Below are 21,403 nucleotides of genomic sequence, written 5' to 3' on the forward strand. Positions count from 1 at the left end.
GGGTTAGGGTTAGAATGCATTTCAGGATACTCTATTATAAAGATCAATATTCTAATTAAATGACATATTACTACTATGTTATTATGCATGATGGCTATTCATACAGTTCATTTTCCTGAGCTGGTGTATGGTAAAATAATTACTACTTAACTGAATTAGGATTTTCCCATTCCATTAATTAAACTCCGCATGATCCTGCTTATTATCATTTATTACTTACAGTACTTAATAACCCCCCCCCCCCACACACACACACACACACACTCAAAAAAAAAAAAACTCCGGTATTTTGCAATGTTGACAAGTATGCATAAGTGAACATGATAGACAGATATAGCCGATGCATAACTATTTCAATACCGTATGGTGTCATGTTGACAAATTTGTTTCAGGTGTGTAATGATTACTTTTGTAGCACAGTAACAGCATTTAGGGAGCGATGTGGCTAAGTCAGTAACGTTGCTATCTCCCAGCATCACCGTTGTGAGGTCGGGCCTTACTCTGCGTGTGTTGAGTGCGCATGCTTCCGCAGTATTGTGTGGGTTTCCTCCCAAAATTTGGCAAAATGCCCCAGGCGTGCTTATTAAAGATTACATTGTTGATCTGAACACAGCTCTTAGCCTTACCTGTCAATCTTCTTAAATTTTGTCACACATTCCTCTCTAATAAATTATGCTGTGTTCATAACGGATGCACTACAGAATTCTAGACATGGCCTCGATATAAATAATTACAGTGATCAAACACACTTTTCAGTTAATGCTGAACTGCTGATCTAGATAGATACAGTTTCGCACGCACACACCTACTCACTCTTGGGTAAGGTTTTTTTTCCTTGTAATTTTATACCACTCGATGCATTGTATCCATCCTCCTAGATTGAGAACAGCGAGCGCAGTTTGGCTCACTCTACTAGTGACTGTGTACTGTCCAGCTAAAAACGTAAACCTGGTATTTCAGGCATTCTAAACAAACAAAAACTAATTTACAATGCGCAGCAGTAGTTTAAAGGACACCACGTCCGACAAACGTGCGTTAACGAAATAGCCGCAGCCGTCGTTATTGGACAGCTACACATAACACAGTCTGTAATAACACATACGTTCTAAGTAATACACAAGACAAAAGAACTGCGGGTGTCGTTTCTTTATTTTAACAGCGCTTACCTTTTTATAATCAGGCAGTACGTCGGACATCCCTAGCAATTAACATATTAAGACAATTTACTGATACACCGTACTGAAACAACGCTCCCTACTGACCCTTATACTTATACCTGACATGCACAAGAGGCACATGCACCGCATTGTGATTTACATTTATATATATTTTTTGCAGTAATGTGCCCATACGGCGCTGAGGGAGCGGGGTCCTGACGGGAGGCAGTCGCGCGGCCGCCCGCACAGGAAGCGGTTTGCAGACGGGCGAGCCTGGACCCAAGCTGCGGCTATGTTACTGGCGCCTATACTCTTCTCGGCTGCGTGGGTCGGTCGCAACGGCTGGCGTTGCTGGTCGGCGAGTTTTTAGTCCTAGCTGGGGTTGTTTGCGGTATCCGGCATTACCGGGTGCGTTGTGTTCAAACCGTCTGCATCCAGTTAAGAAAAACGGTTTGCTAAGCACAAGAAACACCCGGCCGAGAAAGGCCGGGCCTCGGGGAAGGGGATGTTAGCTAGCTAACGTTGTTTTCTAACGTTAGCCGAGTGTCGGTGGACTTGTAATTAAATTTACCGACTTAAAGCTGTGCTAGGTGGCTAATAAAAGTTTAAACGTTACTCCATGTAAATACGCGTGTGTGAGATGCCAGTAACACTAAGTATAAGCTACCTGCTATAACTGCCGATAGCTCAGGTGGCAGGCCACCCTGCCTGCAGGTTAAAATATCTGCTACCTTTGGAGCAGTGACGCATTTAGTATTGTATTCGTACAAAATTTAATTTATCTCATTTGGGGGGAGAGAAAGAAATGCGTTTTATACTGGATAGTTGAATTACAACCAACTGGTTGCCGACGAGGCGCTTGCTGGCGAAAGTGGGGACATACCAGCGTCTTATTAGCATCGTTCGCCCTAAAACATTTTTTATTTAAGCGAGAGGTTGGCGGAACAGTGGAGAAAATGTCCGGAAAAGTGTCCCGTCGCTCCATCTGAGTTATAAACGCGGTGAAACCTGGCGCCAGGCTTCCACGTTTCCTCTGGACGTAAACGTCAAAAAGTAGTTAGCCATGAAATCGCCTACCCTTAAGGAGCCGCCACGGTGAATATACGGAACCCAAATGGTAAATAATGCTTTTGTTTTCTGTGTTGTCACACACACGTGTAGCTCCTGAGATGTATATCTTGCTTATGTATAAATCCGTTATCCATTTAATATCTTAGACGTCCGGTGTTGCGATTTGTTTACAAAGTTATATATAAACTTTCAGTCGGAGGTCTTTTAATTTTACCTATCTCCGTAAGCCATAATTCCTCATGACCCCTGTGAGCTTTATGTGATTACAGGTCAGTGGCATGTCGATTGAGCCCTGATAAAAGTATTATGGGTCTTAAGTGCCGTAAATCGGTCTTTGGAAATTTGGAATATAATATTCAATTATCATGTTTAGTAGGTAATCGGTAATCCGTAATAAAGACGAAGGTAGTAACTTAACACGTTAAAATAAAATCAATGCAAATATAAATACGTAAATTAATAGTTCAGGGAATAAGTAAGGTAATTATATTTTTAGCAAATTCTTTCTGGACATTATAAATTCATAAAATGTCATGTCCCACTGGAATAAATTGAGCGTTTTAATTTTCATAGATTAATTTTTCTAGTTATGCAGTTTCCTTATTGAATGAAAAATCTGTCGTACTTTTAGTAAAAAGTTATGATTATTCAGATTAACAAAAGAGTAAAGAAAAAAACAATACTGTTGGTAAGTTTCGTGCCAATGTTTCACAATCTCTGTGCCTGTTTAACGCGGTCTGAAATTAATGCTTGTTTAGCCGACTCCAAATTTGGGTATTTTTGGTTCGAGCCTCTTATGAATATGTTGACAAAAACTGGGATATTCCTGGATAAAACTCCAGGTTTTAAGAATGTTAACCAGCAAGTTGGATTATTTAGGGGATATCTCACAGCGCCAGGTAAAGCTTAATGCTGCTCTGATGCCTTAGATCTGTGGCATGATCTCTGGGTTTCCTAAATATTTGTGTTATGGAAGTCAGCCTTGGTCATGTGACCAGTGTTTACAAGCATTGAAATAGTTCAGTAGCCAACTGTAGTGCACATATTAGCCGGTGCCAGTGGTCAGGGGAAGCAGTTAGTATAGGTTAACCGTTTAACAATGTTTTAAAATCTTTAAATGTAACTTTGGATGCACTGATTGGCAGTTTTTCAAAAACTCAAATCAGACGATATAAATTTAATTGTTAAAATTGAAATTGTTATAACTAACCTCCCAAACTGACCGTTGAGCTGCCTGTTTTTAATCATATTATTTTGATCTTGCAGAGTGAAAGCATGAGAAGGGTCATGATAATGTTAATGTAACAGATGGTAGTACCTGTGTACACCATTCAGGGATTAGGGGAAGTGATGTAAGTAAAAGGTATCGGGTGCACAGTATATTGGTAGATGTTAGCTTTGAGTCTGATGGGCACCCTAATCATTTTGCATTTTATAGAATTTGTGAAGTTTATCTTCTGTTTTTGCTGCTGGAAAAGTGTGATTGCATTTCTAGTAATTTTTTCTAACACTCCCAGCTTTCACTTATTTTTAAATAACACCTTAAAGCAATCTTTGCTTATGCTGTCATCATTGCCGTCATCATTAAATAAACAAAAAAAGAAATGCATGCGGTTCAATTTTGCATGCGTCTTCTAGTTTGGGTGTTCTGCACATTTATGATTATAAAAACTGTTTGTTTCTTTCAGGTTTTTCTACGTTTTCGAACATGGGTGACATGAAGACCCCAGATTTTGATGATCTTTTGGCTGCTTTTGATATCCCTGATGCCACTGGGTTGGATGCTAAGGAAGCCATCCCAGACAACCACGATGAATGTGAGGGCCAGCCAAAATCTGTAGGGATCTGCTTGGAAGACATCTCCACCCACAATATTGCCCAGGCCCCTGATGTTCCTGCTGTCAGTGTGATAGTGAAGAACACCAGTCGTCAGGAGTCATGCGAATCTGGCACAGAGAGAGAAGGGGTCCACCTTGGACACCTCCTGCAGAATGGATTTCGGGGCTCAGGAACCATCCTAGATTCCCATCACATGGTACACGGAAATTACGGGAAGTTTGAGACCACTTTTGTAAATGGAGATCGTTCAGGTGACTGCCCGGATTTGCCAATGGCACCCCATCAGCCTTGTGGGGCATCCTTCACCCAATTTAGTCCTATCTCAAGTCCAGAACCTGAGGATATCCCAGCAGATGGGATTGTTGGACGTCCAAAACAAGACGAGAGGCCCTATTTTCCCTCTGGCTCTGTATTTGGGTCAGAAGAGCAGTCCATGTTGGACAGTCAAAGAAAATTGCATGGGACCAGCATGTGCCGTAAATTAGTTGCTGGGAGCGAAATTTGTAATATCACGGACAGAAACAGGGAATTTTGCAAAACAGAACAGTCCTACTCAGAGGAAAATTCTGTTTGCTCTAATGATGGCCATGTTGAACAATCTAGCTTTAGCAGTCCGGTGTTACCTATGGGTGACCTTCATGGTGACAATCTCGGAGAGACTCAAAATTATTTTCCTTTGGAGTCCAGTATTGGCTTATCCCAGCAATGCATCAAAAGTTCAAGCTCCAAACTGTCATCCTGCCTTGCAGCACTTGTGGCTTTGAATTCCAGGAAGGTCATGGAAGATTCTAAAGATGATGTAAACTCTAGAGATCCGTTAGTGTCCATGAAAGAAAGCCCAAAAGTGCCCAAATCTCCGAAGAGCCCTCGGAGTCCACTGGAGGTCGTAAAGAGGTTTATCAAGCCTCCAGACAGTCCGATGAGCATCTGCAGTGACAGCAGTGGTAAAGCATCCCCCTCTGTGACTACAGGTTCGCCCCCAGCAATTCCGAGAGTTCGGATAAAGACTATTAAAACCTCATCTGGGCAAATAAAGCGAACAGTGACAAGCGTGTTGCCTGATTCAGAGCTGGATGAACTCCAGTCTCCAACCGGTTCCTCTCCCCCGCAGATCACCGCTGTCGAAGAGCCACCGACCAAAGCGTCTCCGCTGCACCTGTCACATCATACAGTGAATGACATTGTCTTCGAAAATGGAAGGAATAAAACATTTGACAAATCCACAGCACTTGTGTCCCAGCCCTCAAAGGTTATTCCCATCACATCAGATTGCAGCTCAAAGAAGAGGGTCAAGGCACATTCAGGCACCTCTTCACAGAAAACTAACAGCTCTAACCTGAGGGTTGTAAAGACATTGCAGCAGCAAAAGGGGGTCTCTGTCAGATCTATGAAGCCCCCCAACACCAATTTCCTCCCCAAAGCGGTACACTTGGCCAATCTAAACTTGGTCCCTCATAGCGTTGCAGCGTCGGTTACGGCCAGATCTACCACGCCACGGCCGCCCCAGCTTCCCGGGTCCATGGTGTGCAGCACGGTTCCGCTCGTGCACCAGGTCAAAAGCCCCGCCCCCGCGCTGGGCACCACCATTTCCTGCGGTGCTGTGGGGACCCTGAACAGACTTCTGAACGCCTCCAATCCCATACCGACGTATGTGCCCAACCTGAACCCCCCTCCAGAGTCTCAGATAAGCCTGCCGGCTCGGGGCCACCGGTGCCTGGAGTGTGGGGACGCCTTCTGTCTGGAGGCCAGTTTGGCTCAGCATTACAGCAGGAGGAGTGTGCACATCGAGGTGGCATGCATGCACTGCGCCAAGACACTCGTCTTCTTCAACAAGTGCAGTCTGCTGGCCCACGCCCGGCAGCACAAGAGTCAGGGCGCTATCATGCAGTGTACTCAGCTCTTCATGAAGCCCGTTGCCGCCGACCAGATGTTCTCCCTGGCTGTGCCCACCCCCACTGTGGCCATGCCACCAGTGCCTGTGGGGTCCCAGGTCTTCCCAGGCCCAGCAAAGAACGCACCAGCCATGCCTTTATATCCAGACAAAGTGATACCGCATGGACTCAAGTGTCTGGAATGCAACAAGCAGATGTCAGATGACAGGTCACTGGCAGGTCATTTCCAGAGACTTTCCGAAGAAATGGAGAGACTGGTAAAGTATCTTGTCGTCTTATCGTCATATCAGAACTAATATGAAGGTCACTGTCAATTTCAGTTCTCGAAGAACTATAGGCCAAAATGAGGTATTGTCTTATTCTTGTAGCCTTTGTCAAGACTTTGGTTATTGGTTGAGGGACTGAGGTTGAAAGTCTTTTGTTTCGTACCAGTTAGCTATAAGTTTGAGTGTTCGAGTCTTTATTGGTATCATGAAGTGTCCCCCCCTTTAATTTCTGCTCCTGTCTTTCAGGTCTGTAAGCTGTGCATGATGACACTGCCCAACAAGTGCAGCTACAGGGCTCACCAGCGCATCCACACACACAAGTCCCCATACTGCTGCCCCGAGTGCGGAGCAGTCAGCCACTCCACGGACATCCAGAAACACATCAAGGAGAACTGCCTCCACTATGCACGCAAGATCGGCAACAAGTATGTGAATGAGCAGCCTGGGGTCGGTGTGTTGGGGCTTCGCGTGATGCTGCAGCATTACTCGCTATGCCTTATTAATAATAAAGCCCCTTGGTCTTCTTTTGTTCTCCTAGGTGCTCACACTGTGATATGTTTCACTTGTCCTTTCATGTTCAAAAGAGCCACATTATGGAGAAACACTGTGAGATTTTCTATAAGTGCTCTCTCTGTCCGGTCGCCTTCAAGTCTTCAGATGGCTGCCTGACACACGTCAAAAACAAACATGACGACAGTAGTGTGTCTCCGCAGTGAGTTTGACTCCCAGAGTATCTTTATTTTCCATGATGGCTGAATCTTTTTTTGGAGTACAAAAATGAAATTGTTGAATATCCACATATTTGAATTCTTATTGCACGTTGTCTCAGTCTGTCAGAGTGATTTTGTTTGATATGTTTGATTCTCTAGAATGATCTATAGGTGCTCCTGTGAAATGGTTTTTAAGAAGAAGCAGTTGCTCTTCCAACACTTCCAGCAGAGCAGCAAAAAGCTCACTACCTGTGTCTTCAAGTGCCCTGAGTGTCCAGTGGTCTTCACACAGAAGCAAATGCTAATGCAACATTTCAAGGTTGGAGACCCCGTTTTTAAGGCCTGGTAGATGTTTAACATTCTGTTCTCTAAGCTGTATTTCAAGCTGCTTTGTTGGCTGAACTTATGCCTGCTGTAGTGTCACAGTCCTCCTCTGCATTTCAGGGAGTCCACAGGAGTGTCCTCAGGGCAGCTGTGGATGAAAGTGCCAAACTGTCTGAAGAGCCTTCACCGCACCCGCAGGGCACGTCGCTGACCCCCAGTCGGCCGCCGACAAGCCGGCTTCTCCGATGTGTGGCCTCAGATGACCAGAAGGACCCAGCTTCCCAAAAGCCAAGTCAGACCAATCTGAAGAATGCAGGCTTGACCTGTGGAGAGTGTCTGCAGTGGCTTCCTGATCGCGATGCCTATCTGTCTCACATGAAGACCAGCCATGGGAGGGTAAGGCGAGCAGCACCATCCAGCATTGGACTGCACCCTGATCATTATTTCTTTTTAAAGCTAATGTCATCTTAGACTAAGCTGAGTGTTACATTGTCGCATAGACAGGAATTGAATTACAGAAGATTGGGATTAATGAGAGGATGACATTCTCTCCCTGTGAATTGAAGTTTATCCTTCTGTGTAATGCTACCTTAGAGCATGTCAGGCTGGCATTTGCTGCCTCTGTCATGACCACGTGAAGTGATGGAGGAGCTGAGGATTTGACACCCACAGTGGGAGGCCTGTCTCTTATTACTCAGTTTAGCTCACTGAATACCGAATTAATAACCAATGGGAAGTTGGTTAAACCACTGCGATTGATGGTGCATGGTAGCCTCACTCACTGATGGTTTTGAAGCCTCGCTTTTGGCATCACTTACTGTGGAGAGAGTGGCTGCATGTTTTGATAGTAACAGCCTCCATGTTTTTAAGTAGGGCACTGAAAGAAAGCTTAAGTTGTTTAGTGCAGATGGGTTTAGTAAAAGCTGGAAGCCATTGTTTGAGGTCAGTTAAATTCCTGGTTATTCTCTGCTGTTTCTATCAGTACTCAAAATTAATTATTGTAGCTGGCATATTGGAGGTCAATGCAGGTATGGGGAATGGCAAATGGGGTATGTGCATTACAGCAATAGGAGAATTCATGGGAGATGGTCTGTTAACAACAAATCTTTTGACATTAGTGGAAAAATGGACTTTTATTCACTACGATATGGCTTGTTCATGTTGCCCTAAAGAGAACTCGGCTTACTGTGTTTCTAGATATTTCGATAGCTGCATGGGATGTGGTCGTAGCTTATCTGGTTCTGCTTTTGAGCATGACTGAAGAGACTCTTAGATTGATAATTCAAGTTCTGCAATTTAACACTCGTGGATTTGTGAACAGAATCCTGACAAGTAATGGTCTCGCAGTATGATATATATATATATATATATATATATATATATATATATATATATATATATATATATATATATATAATAAATAAATAAATAAATAGCTGTTGGAAAAACAGAAAACACTGTTTCAGTTGTTCTGTTGTTAATGTTTAATATAACTACCATATATTCAATCCAGATGCTGATCTCTGTTGTTCATTGTCTGCAGTCAGTGAAGAGATATCCTTGCCGGAATTGCGAGAGGTCCTTTAATTCCACTACAAGTCTCAGGAGACACATTCGCAACGACCATGGCGGGAAGAAGAGAACCTTCACCTGCTGGTTAGTTGCAGCTTTTTACAATCCAGTTTTTCCCTTGGCTACTCTGAGCAAGTGCTGTCTGCTTGGAAAAAAAACATTTCGTTCTCTACCAATGGAATGTTTAGATTCCACAGTAAATGCATTATTTACGTTACTTCAGGGTTTATACATATCTGGAATATATGGAATATTATACATAGTTGGAATTTAAATCCCCCTGATATTTGAATTCAATTCCCGTTCTGTTCCCCTTCATTTTTTTCCAACCCCAACTCCAGTTCCATTTCCTGATTTGGATTGGAATTGATGAATGCATTCCAGAATGGCCCCAACCCTGATACATATGCATTGTTTAATGGTGTTATTAAACGATTACCTTCAAAGGATACATTTATCTTCACTGAGATGTATACATTGACACATTGTGCAGCATAAATCCAGAATTGCTATCTATTTGCATTTCCAATTTTCAAGAAAACATCCAGCTCAAGTTAATTCTGCTATAGCCGGCAATTAAATCTCACATCACAAACTAAAATAGTTTATCAAGATGCTGGAAATTTAACCTCACTTCAGTATTAACCTTAAAAGCCGATTTTGTGCCATAACGAAATTCTTCCATATGTAAATGTAACCAGTGGTGTGTGGGTGATGTTAGTTAGATGTTGCATGTGGAATGAATCATTTGTGGTCCACAGTTAAGTAGTTTTAGTTGTACAAAAATTAAGCCATGCATTATGATGGAATTTGTGTAGGCATGTTTGGATGGAAACTTAGTGCTACAAGAGATGATGTTCAGGGGTACAATGGCCAGACACGAAATCGCTATGTGAAGTGGACACAGGGATTGTACATTCTGTTGTAACAATTTCCTCATGGATGAGAGTGCCCCAAAGTTGCAGTCATTTGCAGAAAGCTACATTTCTCAGTAATGTGTTCAGTGTTTCCCCTAGGTTTACAGCTTTGGGGGGGTAATTTGTAAAATTTTTTTACAAATCGCCACAAAATAATTTATGGTGAAATAGCTTAAATTTGGTAGTGAGCACACTGAACCATGTGACTGGCGGAGAGCTGTAAACTGATATTTTAATCAGGTTTATTAACGTGGTAGTAGTGCAACTAACTGATCATGAAACCGCTGATAACTAGAACAACAATATATGAAGTTACCTTGCATCTGTAGCAGCTGACAAAATCATCAGTGTAATGGGAACATTAGCCTCGATAGCCGCTAAGCTACCTTCTGTTAATTATGATAAACTTAACAGCTAATGCTGACCACATATAAAAACATATTTTGTATATTAATAACACCTAACGTATTAAATGTTTTTTAAAAATATTTTATCAACATACCACTTAAAGTGCTTGGTAAGCAATGGAAATGAACATGATTCAATGCCGCGAATGTCAACGTTTGAACTATTTACCATCCCCAAGACCCAGAAGTCTGCCGGAAATTTCTCCGGCATTTTTCACAAGGGGTCCCAATGGGAGTTTTGCCACTGTTTTCTTCTACCGCTCTGCTACACGTAATACAGCGTAAGCACACTGCGACAGTAATGATCCTCCGAGTGAAACACGGTGATCACTGAGCGGTACATAGTCGCGTGGATTAAACGAAACATCGAAGCAAAGAATTTGCATCGGATTTTTTGCAATCGAGTTGTTACCCAATGAATCCTTGCAGCCCTAGTTGTGAGTTGTCAACAGACACAAAGCAATGTCGATAAATGCCATGTGATTACTGAGATGCACACAATTCATCACGCAGACCTAATTTTTATATTGTTTAGTAATTGCTAGCTTGCTATCATACTGGTTTATTTTGTACATGAAGTTTTTTTTAAACTTCAATCCAGCTTAGTTTTTCAACATGCTAGCTTAATCATCATTATCACTGTAACTGAACATGTACTGTGCTTGTCTCTGAGCCAGATCTAATGACTTGAATACTGTGCTTTAACATTGAAATATTGTAGTACTTTTTTTAAGTATCCAGAGTGCAGGTAATTACATAATTAGAAAGGAATTAAGTGAAGTGTTATGTTTTCCTCATTGTGACATTGAAGCTGAAACCTCTTGCTTTTTGGAGCACGTGCTGTTCGTGCAGTGGAGCTATGCTCACGAGTAGGATACGGGAGTAGCTGCATTTACGGAAGTCGATTTTTAGTGCCCTGTATTTTATATACATTCTCTCCTCTGTGTGCTCTTCCTATTGAAGGTACTGCACAGACAAGACGATGACTTTTACCAAACACTTCATGCTGAAGAATCACATCAGCCTGATGCACGGCATTAAAAACCCCGACTTCAGCCAGATGCTACAGGCAGCCCCTGAGAACAGGAAAGCCTCTGGAGAGGTAGTGACCGGAAAATTGTGACGTGTCATTGCCCCCCCCCCCCGCCTTTTTCTTTTTAACTGCCACTGTTGTAAATTGTCAGCTTACAAAGGCGTGATGCAGGCTGAATTGTGCATAATGCCTCTACACCCATGCACAGGGTCCTGTGGTGAAGAGACCTTCCGATGAAGCCCTGATTGTGGGGGCACCCGACACCCCCCCCGCCAAGAGGCCCACACCCCAGTTCCGCTGCTCCAAGTGTGGCTTCACCACAGAGGACAGTGGACGCTTCCAGGAGCACATACCTCAGCACAAGGCCGATGACAGCACCCCCCAGTGCTCACACTGCGGCCTGTGCTTTACCTCCCCGCTGGCCCTCAGCAGGCACCTCCTCATTGTCCATAAGATTAAGGAGCCAGAGGAGGAACTGCAGCAGGATGAGGAGGAAGAAGAAGAAGAGGAGGATGAGGAGGAAAGGGAGCAGGAGTCATCACCTCAGGCCAGTGACGAAGAGGTCGATCCCCTCCATGCTGGACAAGGTGGCTCCTCTTTAGCTGAGGAACCTAAGAGGTTTCATTGTGACACCTGCAGCGAGGCCTTTGGCTGTGAATCTGCTTACAGCTCCCACATGCAGACTCACAGCACCTCGCACCCAAAGGCGGTCCCTGAGCAATGATGGTAAACACCGATCCCCCCCTCCCCCCAAAAAAGCTGCTATTGCCCCTGCGTCCTGGGAGGATGAGGACCCTCAAAATGCTCAATCAGCATCACAGCGGCTTTAAACTCTTGTACCTCAGTGGAATTTGCCTTATTCTTCTACATGTATTCTGCCACGCTACAAATCACAAATCACTTACTTTAGCCGCAAACACCTACACCAAATATAGATACATTTCGAACTTCGTCCAGTTGGGTCGTTGTTGACATGTTAGGTCATTTTTCCCTCTTGGACACACAAGACTGTTAGATGATAAAGACTAGATAGACCCAGTGATTTTGGTTGAGCTGAAAACCACGTTAAGGATAATGGCTGGTTCTAAATGTGCCCAGTCACTCAGACGGTGCTCTTGCAGACTTGGAGCTGAATGTGTTCACCCATTGGAAATGTAAGCAGTATTGCAGATTTGGCGATTATCTGCATCCCAAAGTAGCAATTTCTTTGCATATCCCTCCATTGGCGATCAAAGGAAATGTATTTTAATATCTGTTCCATACCAAAAAGAATGTGTGGCTGTTTTAATTTTAACGGTAATTCAGTGAACCATCCTTTGAACCGAAGTCTCACTTCCCCTGCAAGGTGATTGTGTATGGATTGCATAACACATCTGTAACAAATGTTTACTTTTAATTTTGACATGGACTTGACTGATGTCTGAATATTTAGCATACAATTGAAATTGTATATCACAGGTCTGTTTCACGTGTTTACGCAAATTAAATATTTAATGTGTGGGAAGTTGCGTGACAGCTATGAAGCATGCAGTGGGTACTTTGGGGAATTGTTTGCTTATTTCACTGATAAGCTGAATATAATCAGGATGCGGCAGTTATAAACTAATATTGTCATTTTAAATGTCCGTTGTCATTTGTAAAAGGAGATCAAAAAAAATGAAATGGTTATGATTGGGGTGGGTGTGTGATGAGCTATCGTTGGTGAGAACAAAAATCATTTCCACCTCACCTGAACTGTGGAGACTCTTGAATGAGGTTTTTGCAGATAATTAACTATTGTACTGCTACATTTTAAAAGGAATGATTTTCCTTAATATATTATCTCCCATATTACTCAATTTTATAAATTTACTTTGGAGATTTATCTAGTCATATTGACTTCTTTCCATGTGAAATTTCCATTTAAAAGCTGTATGACACGTATTCCTTTTCATGTTTGTAGTAAATGTTATTTTCCTTAAGTCCTCCCCAGTTTACTGAAGAGTGGCTAATTTAAGATATCTTGAACAGAAATTATACTCCTTTAAATATCAGTGTTTTTTGATACAGCCTCTATTCAGAGCAACTTTGTACTTTTTGATAATGTGTGGTAGTATGAAAGTTCTGGTACAGGCAAACCCCATGTACATAGCTAATAAATTTCACATGTCTATATCAGGGTTTATTTTTCCCAAGCCATTACACATCTATTTAACCGGTATTGGCCTTTGTGCCTTGCTGTTATGTTTACTTTTGATTATTTCAAATAAAATGCGTATGTCTGGATTGTGTGGGCAAGATAGTATTTCTTTATTATGAATTGTTAACCATTTTCCATTGCCTTTTCTATAACTGAAAGCGATATTGAGGTATTGCTGCTAAAATGATTTATTAGTGGGCTATTTTTTAAAAGCTCATTGTATTACCTTGTTTGTGGAAGCCTGAGCACCGTAATTTTTTGCGGATTCAACCTTGTACATAAAGTTTTCGGCTAATTCTTTTTAATCAGGTGATATCAGTTAATCTGCGTTTTGCCATGAAATTGGCAGCAGGAAAATCTATCCATCATTAGCAGGTATTAAAAAGGATCATATTTGTGTATAGTCTGTATTTTAGCGTCCATAAATTGGTTTCACATGGAAAAAGTACAAACGCTCAACTTGGAGAGAGACTATTTTAGCCAGCTAACACATTTCGCTGATACGCGCACCTTTGACCTGATTTTTAAGACGCCTAGCATAGGTCCCTAGAAGACAACTGGAAACCAGACCATTAGTCCCGAATGGCAAGGAACACGCATTTAATCTGTTTCTAAATATAGGTATCTTTGCAATATCGAATCGGTGTATTTCTGTCTGTGCCGACGAGCGAAATAGAGTTAATAAAGTGTATCCGGCGTGCAAGCACCGGCAGCTCGGTCTGCACCCTCCCCCGCACGCTCACTTTGTCGGGGCTCAGCGCTGTCTGGTCCCGGCAGACACCGACCATGCTGTCCTTGGGTCTCCTGGACGATGCGCCGCGGATACAAAAGCGCCAGGTATGGGTAATTAACTTAGTTAAGCGGTGTGCTTGGGGTGTTCAGCTGGCTCATTTGGCGCTGTTTTCCGGGAAGGTCGGAGCGTACAGTGCGGGGAGCTGCACCGCCGAAAAGAAGTAAATGTGGAATGATGCATAACTGGAAACGTCTATTAACGACCATCAGCTCATGGTGTAGCATCGCTAACAATAAAATCACTAAAGTCGTAAGTTAACTAGTCTCATTCATGCACGAATATAGGATGATATATATTTTTAAAATGGCATATGTCACCTTTGGATGGTGCTCTGAATTTATGTCAAATGTACCAAGAACCAAAATAACTTACTTAATATGCACAAAATGAGCAAATATTGGGTTGGTAAGTCGACTATTGTGTTAATTAGCGTTTAATTTAGCTAATAGTTCAGAGTTATAGGCCTAATAGTTTTGTAATATAAATTATAAAAGACTTCTCTGCTTCATGTGTCTCAAGGCTAGTCTTGTACAATTGTTTTCTCTTGTACATTTTTTCAGAATTAATGACATATACATGTACATTATTCTATTATGCTCCCTAACCATGTCACCTCATGTTGTCAAGCCAGCGCTGTACCGCATAAAGACAATGCTTCATGTGTGTACAGGAGTATTTCAAAAATACGCAGAGTAGTCTCTATACTGCACAGTTGGATTGACATCATCCACTAAAATGGTTGAATCGCGTAATAGTTCCTTATTTTTTAATGTCAAATGAATGTTGAATATTTAATATTTAACGCTGTTAGAGAGATGGCTAGTTTATTGTAACGATATTAAGCTATTTGCAACCAATCACGCAGACATGTGTATTCAGACATTTTAATAACTTCTCTTTAATCGCTCAATTAAAGTCATAATTTATTTATTCTAAGTCTGATTCTCTCAAATGTTATAGATTCAAACAATTAAATACCGATCTAAATCTAAAGCTGGTTATTACGATCCTGTCTGTAGCGGGTTGCTGTTGTGTTTCTACTGATAACTTGTCTGTATTTGAATTTCGGCTTTATTACCAGGTACTGAACTTTAGTGTGATTGTATCCTCTGCAATTATGATCTTGAAAGGCTTGATGGTTGTAACTGGCACTGAGAGCTCAGTTGTTGTTCTCAGGTCAGTATTTAATTCCATATCCTCCCCACAAATAACATGTTTGGTATTAATTTAGGTCTGTGCGTAAATGTATTTTGTTGGCAGTGGGAGCGTGGAGCCAGCCTTCCATCATGGAGACGACCTGTTCCTGACCAACAACACGGAAAGTCCCATCAGAGCTGGAGAAACCGTGGTCTTCAGGATCGAGGGGAGGGAAACCCCTATAGTTAAGGGAGTGCTCAAAATTCACGAGAATTAAGTCCGGACATCACAGGAATGTACAGCAGCAGGGGCGATTCCAGGATGTGACCCCCCCCAAAAAAAATTAAAAATAATAATAATTAGTCAGGCCTGATTAATTAGGCAAGATCCAGCGAGTTATGAGTATTGTGAGAATCCACACATAGGTATTGTTACAATTCTAATGAATGATTGTCCAAAATTCAAGGTAAAATTTTCTCCATTCGAACAACAATTCTGAATACATGTTGTACTGACGTAATACATGTCGCCTTAGCATAAACTGTGGAGTTGTAAAGTTGATTGTTTCCTGTCCTCAGTATGCCGTCCTCTTCCTGCTGGGCCTTTTCGTGCTGGTACATCGTGACTGAACAACTGGGAAAACACCAGGCTTTACTGCATTCTTCTATAATCCAGGAGGGGTTACAAATTGGAACATTTGCTCTTTGTACTTGCTACTGTTGCACTTATTGGTCAGTGATAATAGGAGAAATTAGACTTTAACATTCATAAATGGTGTCAGGTCCTGCCCATTAATGATTGTTTTAAACTACATTGACTACCTCTGATTGGTCTGAAGAGTGTTAATTCATTTTCTATAAATGCACATGCAGTGCCAGCCAAGCAAATTTCACGGTAATAAATCAACGTGCTACTATAATCTTCAAGTCTATTTAAGTAAAGGGTCAATGCCAGACAAGCCATGCATTATACGTTTTTGAACACATAAAAAATAAAACCACAGTTGCAACGCATTTGTCATATATGTTTGTGTCACAGGACATTATCTTCACATTTAGGAGCTGAAATGCATAAGATCATCCAGGGAGATTTCAGTGGTAATTTTGTGTAGAGATCTTACCCCCAGCATTTCTGAACTTTTCTCTATTGTAACGCTTTGGAATTGGCCATTGGCCTTAGCAACAGGCAATTTGGAAGTAATGACTGGCTTAGGGTCTTAGCGACGGACAAATTTCAAATGAATGACAGTGACTTGCGTTGCAGCTAATCATTGGCAGAAGAAGTAGTTTTACTAATAAATCCATTTTTAGCTCGTAAATGTAACAATAATGTCTTTAGGTACAAATGTGTAGTGACCGTGGTATAAGCGGGTAAATGCACCCCAAGCCACCCGTTATACATTTTTAAACACGCGCCACATCAAGTGCGTGTAGCGTAACAGTGAGCAGCTACATCAGACGATAATGTCAACTGGCATATTAAGTAACACAGACGGTATATAGTGAAAAAAGATAAATATGATTGTGGCCCAGATGGTAATACTGTTGCCTCGCACCTCCAGGCCTAGCGGTTCGAGTCCCTCCTCTGTGTCTCTGGAGTGCTTGTGCTCCTCATGTTACGTGGCTTTCCTTTGGGTTTCCTGGTTTGCAGTCCCAGGACATGTAGATTGCCCTTAGCGTTTGATTACGTCTGTATGTGCATTAGATCCTGACTAACATATTGTCCCCCCCCCCCCCAACCCTGAGCAGGAATATTAGAAGATGAATAGAATAACTGGAAAGGAATTGTATGGCTAAAATGAATAGCTAATTGGGAGTGTTTTTGAGATTGCGCAAGTGATCAGCAGCTTATTCTGCAGTGCCGTTATATGTTTGGAGACCCATACACCCCAGGAGGCATATCTTTGGTAAATATGAACAGAGGTCAGATGCAGGACTGACCTGCCAATAGCTGGAAAGGACAAGCCTTGTCAGAAGGCCTTAGGCAACGCACAAAATTTTCATTATGTTTTACAAGCATAAGATAAGCATAGAAATCTGGCAAAGCTGCAGCTAGCATTACAAAATAAACTCGAATGTAGAACTCACTTGGTCAAATGTAACTCAGCCAGCTTCCCTATGGGTGTTTACTGTATCTTTGGGAAGGTTTGTTTATAAACAGTTACTGTATTACACGGGACAGGATCTGGGCCCTGGATGGATGGATGGATGGATGTGTGTATTACATGGATGCACAAAGTGCTATACTAGATGAACGTTTCTTCTACAGTTGATTTGTTTTGGATATCTGCAGGAACTATATTTTATAGCTATTTTGCATTTGATTTAAAATGTGTCATTTTAGCTGTCAGAATGATATTGCTGAATTAAACATGTCACAGTAGCTATACTGTGAACCAAGCTTTTGTGGATTAGTAGGGTGACTTGGCTATGAACAGGGGAGACAAACAACGCAGGGTAAACATTACACAGAGAGACCCTACCTCTCAGAAGTTTGGTATCACTCAGAATATTTCACGTTTTCCATGAAACACTTTCATTCATCAGATAAGTTACAAAATGAATGGAAAATATCAAGATATTGATAAGGTTAGAAATAATGGTTTTTCGCTTGAATTAATTATGTGCTTCAAATTTGCTTTCATCAAAGAATCCTTCATTTGCAGCATTGATAGCTTTGCAGACCTCTGACATTCCCACTGTTGATTTTTTTAGGTAATCTGCAGAAAATTCACTCCATGTTTTCTAAAACACCTCCCACCAGTTGGATTGACTTGATGGGTATTTGTACAGTCAAGCTGCTCCCACAATAGCTCAATAGGGTTGGTCTCCGGTGACTATTCTGGCTCGTCTATTACAGACCGAAAACCAGCTTACTGCTTCTCCCCCAAAAAGGTTTTGCATAATTTGGAGCAGAGCTTTGGTCACTGTTGTACGGTGGAATTGTAGGATTCCTGTCACACCGTACAAATATCCTGCCCCCCCACCACCATCATATTTCCTCCAACATGCTTGACAGATGGCATCAAACATTCCTCCAGCATCTTTTCATTTGTCCTGTGTCTCACAAATGTTCTTCTATCTGATCCAAACACCTCAAACTTAGATTTTATAACACTTTTTTTTTGCCCAATCATCCTCTGTCCAATGTCTGTGTCCTTTACTCATTTTGATCCTTTCCTGTCTCAGATATGGCTTTCTTCTTTGAAACACTTCTTAGAAGACCAGAATCTGATGTTCTGTGGCTGCTGGTTGACAAATAATAAAGCACGGTGGCACATTGTGGCATTGTTGCCTCCCACCACCGGGGGCAGCGTTTGAGTATCTGCTGTGGCTCTACATGTGAAGTTTGCGTGTCCCTGCCAGGCCCCCCACTCCATATCCAGAACATGCTAAGGCAACTTGAAGATTCTAAATTATTAATGTTGTGTGTGCCCTGTGATGGGTTGGCAGAACTTGCTGCCCTGTCCTGAGTTGTTTCTTGCCTTGTGCCTATAGTTTCTGAGACAGACTCCAGACCCGGAAACCCTGCATAGGACAAGCAGGTATAGAAAATGGGTGGCGGGAGGTTAATAGAGCTGCAAACTGAGCTCCTCTGATGATCATAACCCCCTGCATACCAAAGCCTCCCACTTCTCTTTCTGTCCTATTTAGAGCGTGTCTGTGCTGTTCTGTGAAGGGAGTAGAGCACACATTCAGTTTCCTCAGTATTAGAATGGCGTTCCGATTTCTCACGAGAAATAGCTATCATTTCTCAAATCAGTAGATGAGTTTCCGAAGAAAGTTCACTCTTTCTGGCCGTTCTGAGACCATAATCAAGTGCGGAAATGCTGATACTCCAGATACCCAAGCGGCCCAAAGAAAATGAGCATTATTTCTTCCACAAGTACAATGGTCTTCAGCTGTGCTAACATAATTGCACAAGGATTATCTAAAGATGAATTAGTCTTTTAAAATAACTCAGCACTAGTTTACACAATGTGCCATTGGAACACAGGAGTAACGAAGCCTTTGTAGATTGTCCATTAAAACCAGCCAGCTATAATAGTCATTACAACATTAACAATGTCTAGACTGTACTGCATTTCTTTCTTTCTTTCTTTTTAACAAAGGGTCAAAGACATACAACAAGGTCTCATCAAATTGTGGAAAGGAAAGATAGAACAAAAGAAAGAGAAAAAACAATAATAAAATCAACCCAAAAAGCAAGCAAAAAGATAAATAAATAAAGGAACAAACAAACAAACAATAATACAGTGACAACAAGTGGTAAAGTAGGTATTTCATAGGTAAGTGTAGCAATGAGGCGTTTAACATGTAAGTGCTGAACAAATGATGACAAAATAATGATGATGATAATAATAAGATAACAGCCAAAGAAGAAAAAAATTGAATAAGACCATGCCAGAGTGTGCTATAAAAATTCCATTCTATTTGCTAGCAGCCATACCACCTGCAGTTTCAGACTGGGTATTCCATCTGAAGCTAAACAGGTTTGGGTCTGGCCAGTACATACTGTAAATGGCAGACTAACTGGGAAAGCTGGGCTGCAGCTGGAAGAGGTGGCAGTGTGGGTGGCAGGTCGGCCCATCCTGTGGTCTGTGTGGATCCCAGTGCCTCAGTGCAGTGAAGGGGACACTGTGCTGTAAAAATGGTGCCACCCTTCGGATGAAGCGTAAAACCGAGGTCCTGACTCTCTGAGGTGATAAAAGGTCCCTGGGCATCCTTTGAAAGAGTAGGTGTGGTAGCCCGATGTCCTGGCTAAAATTGCCCGCTGTGGCCCTTTCAAATCTGGCCTCATAATCATCCCCTATATCTAACTGGTGAACTAATGACTGGCTTAGGGTCTGTCCCTTCAGCACCTTAGCTACTGTGTGGTGAACGTACTGGTGCAGAATGGTTGGTGTCGCATCATCCAGGTGAGGGCTACACAGTGGTGACGGTTGAAGTGGCTCCCCATTGGTTCAGTAAAAGCACTATATAAATGTTCATTCATTCAAAAATTTAATAACACAGAAATATAAACAGGAGATTTATGCACTATAGCTACTGCATCTATGGATTTAATCAGCCTTAACCTTCTCAATCCTATATCCCGAAAAGAAATCTCGTTTAATAAGAAACCTTATTTTTCGACAAGCATAATAAAGTAAACTACAGTAAATTATATTTAAAAATTATTGGGACTGTTAAAATATCACAATTACAGGCAAAGTACACGGAGCACTTTGGCTCTATTGTGGACTAGCAGCGTGAATCGAGAACGCTGCATCACACTATATTACTAGACCTGTGGGAAAGAAAAGCACATCAAAATCAGCTCATAGAAATGTCACACACAGAAATCTAAATGTAACGGGAATGAATAGGCCTACCTGAAAATGAATAGCGACCAAAAATGTAGGTCTGCTTCATTTGCCATTGAATTATTGGATTTTATTGTTAAAAGTTTTAACCGAGTCCCCTTGCTGTATCTCTACCGCCTTTGGTAATTGAAATGGGATACATTGTAGCAGTAAGGTCTCTTCAGGGACTGAAACACTGTTATATTGAGTCCGGAACCACTTCCATCTTACACCTCATTAAGCCTCAAATATCTTCCAGCCACTTATCTCTAACAGCTCATCTCTACAGCTCATGCTGGATTCAATTAAAAGGTTTATTGTTGTTATTATGAGCAGTGCGGTGGCTCATTCGTCTTGCACCCGCTTATCCTGTTTAGGATGGAATGGGGCCTGGAGCATATGCCAGTGGAGCACAGGGCACAAGCCTTTTTACACCTATAGCACAGCCAGAAATCATCGTGTAGGTGTGGCGCCATAAAACCAGGTGGGCCAGCCCCATAACAATTCATTTGGCAACAATATTCCACTACAGACTGAACTACACACACACACATACACACAATTATATATATATATATATATATTTTGTTTATTATTATTATTATTTTTTTTTTGTTTGTTTTTTGTTTATTTATCCTTTGTTTTACCAGGAAGGTTCCATTGAGATACAATATTTCTTCCAGGAAGTCCTGGCCAATATGGCAGCAGATAAGAAAAATAAGACAAAAGTTTCATATACATACATACAGAGATGATTAATAT

General features: G+C 41.7%; 2 protein-coding genes across 2 annotated transcripts; both read left to right on the forward strand.

The window, feature by feature from the left end:
* Nucleotides 1-1,371: 1,371 nt before the first annotated feature.
* znf592 (zinc finger protein 592) lies at nt 1,372-13,453 on the forward strand. Its single transcript, XM_023811202.2, has 9 exons — nt 1,372-2,274; nt 3,917-6,216; nt 6,472-6,650; nt 6,764-6,937; nt 7,095-7,254; nt 7,380-7,655; nt 8,803-8,915; nt 11,119-11,257; nt 11,397-13,453. The coding sequence occupies exons 2-9, from the start codon at nt 3,937-3,939 to the stop codon at nt 11,910-11,912; spliced, it is 3,837 nt and encodes a 1,278-aa protein (XP_023666970.2). The 5' UTR covers nt 1,372-2,274; nt 3,917-3,936; the 3' UTR covers nt 11,913-13,453.
* Nucleotides 13,454-14,035: 582 nt separating this feature from the next.
* Nucleotides 14,036-15,926, forward strand: sec11a (SEC11 homolog A, signal peptidase complex subunit). Its single transcript, XM_072698694.1, is given in 5 exon segments — nt 14,036-14,203; nt 15,229-15,336; nt 15,421-15,574; nt 15,710-15,763; nt 15,876-15,926. Coding segments are annotated over 5 exon segments (417 nt in total). The 5' UTR covers nt 14,036-14,153.
* Nucleotides 15,927-21,403: the final 5,477 nt, after the last annotated feature.

Source organism: Paramormyrops kingsleyae, chromosome 13, assembly GCF_048594095.1.
Source record: "Paramormyrops kingsleyae isolate MSU_618 chromosome 13, PKINGS_0.4, whole genome shotgun sequence".
Classification (NCBI taxonomy): Eukaryota; Metazoa; Chordata; class Actinopteri; order Osteoglossiformes; family Mormyridae; genus Paramormyrops; species Paramormyrops kingsleyae.

Coding starts and splice junctions, on each gene's coding strand:
- znf592 (XM_023811202.2), top strand. CDS start 3,937: ATGGGTGACATGAAGACCCCAGATTTTGATGATCTTTTGGCTGCTTTT. Junction 6,217..6,471: donor CCGAAGAAATGGAGAGACTG/GTAAAGTATCTT, acceptor CCTGTCTTTCAG/GTCTGTAAGCTGTGCATGAT. Junction 8,916..11,118: donor AAGAGAACCTTCACCTGCTG/GTTAGTTGCAGC, acceptor TTCCTATTGAAG/GTACTGCACAGACAAGACGA.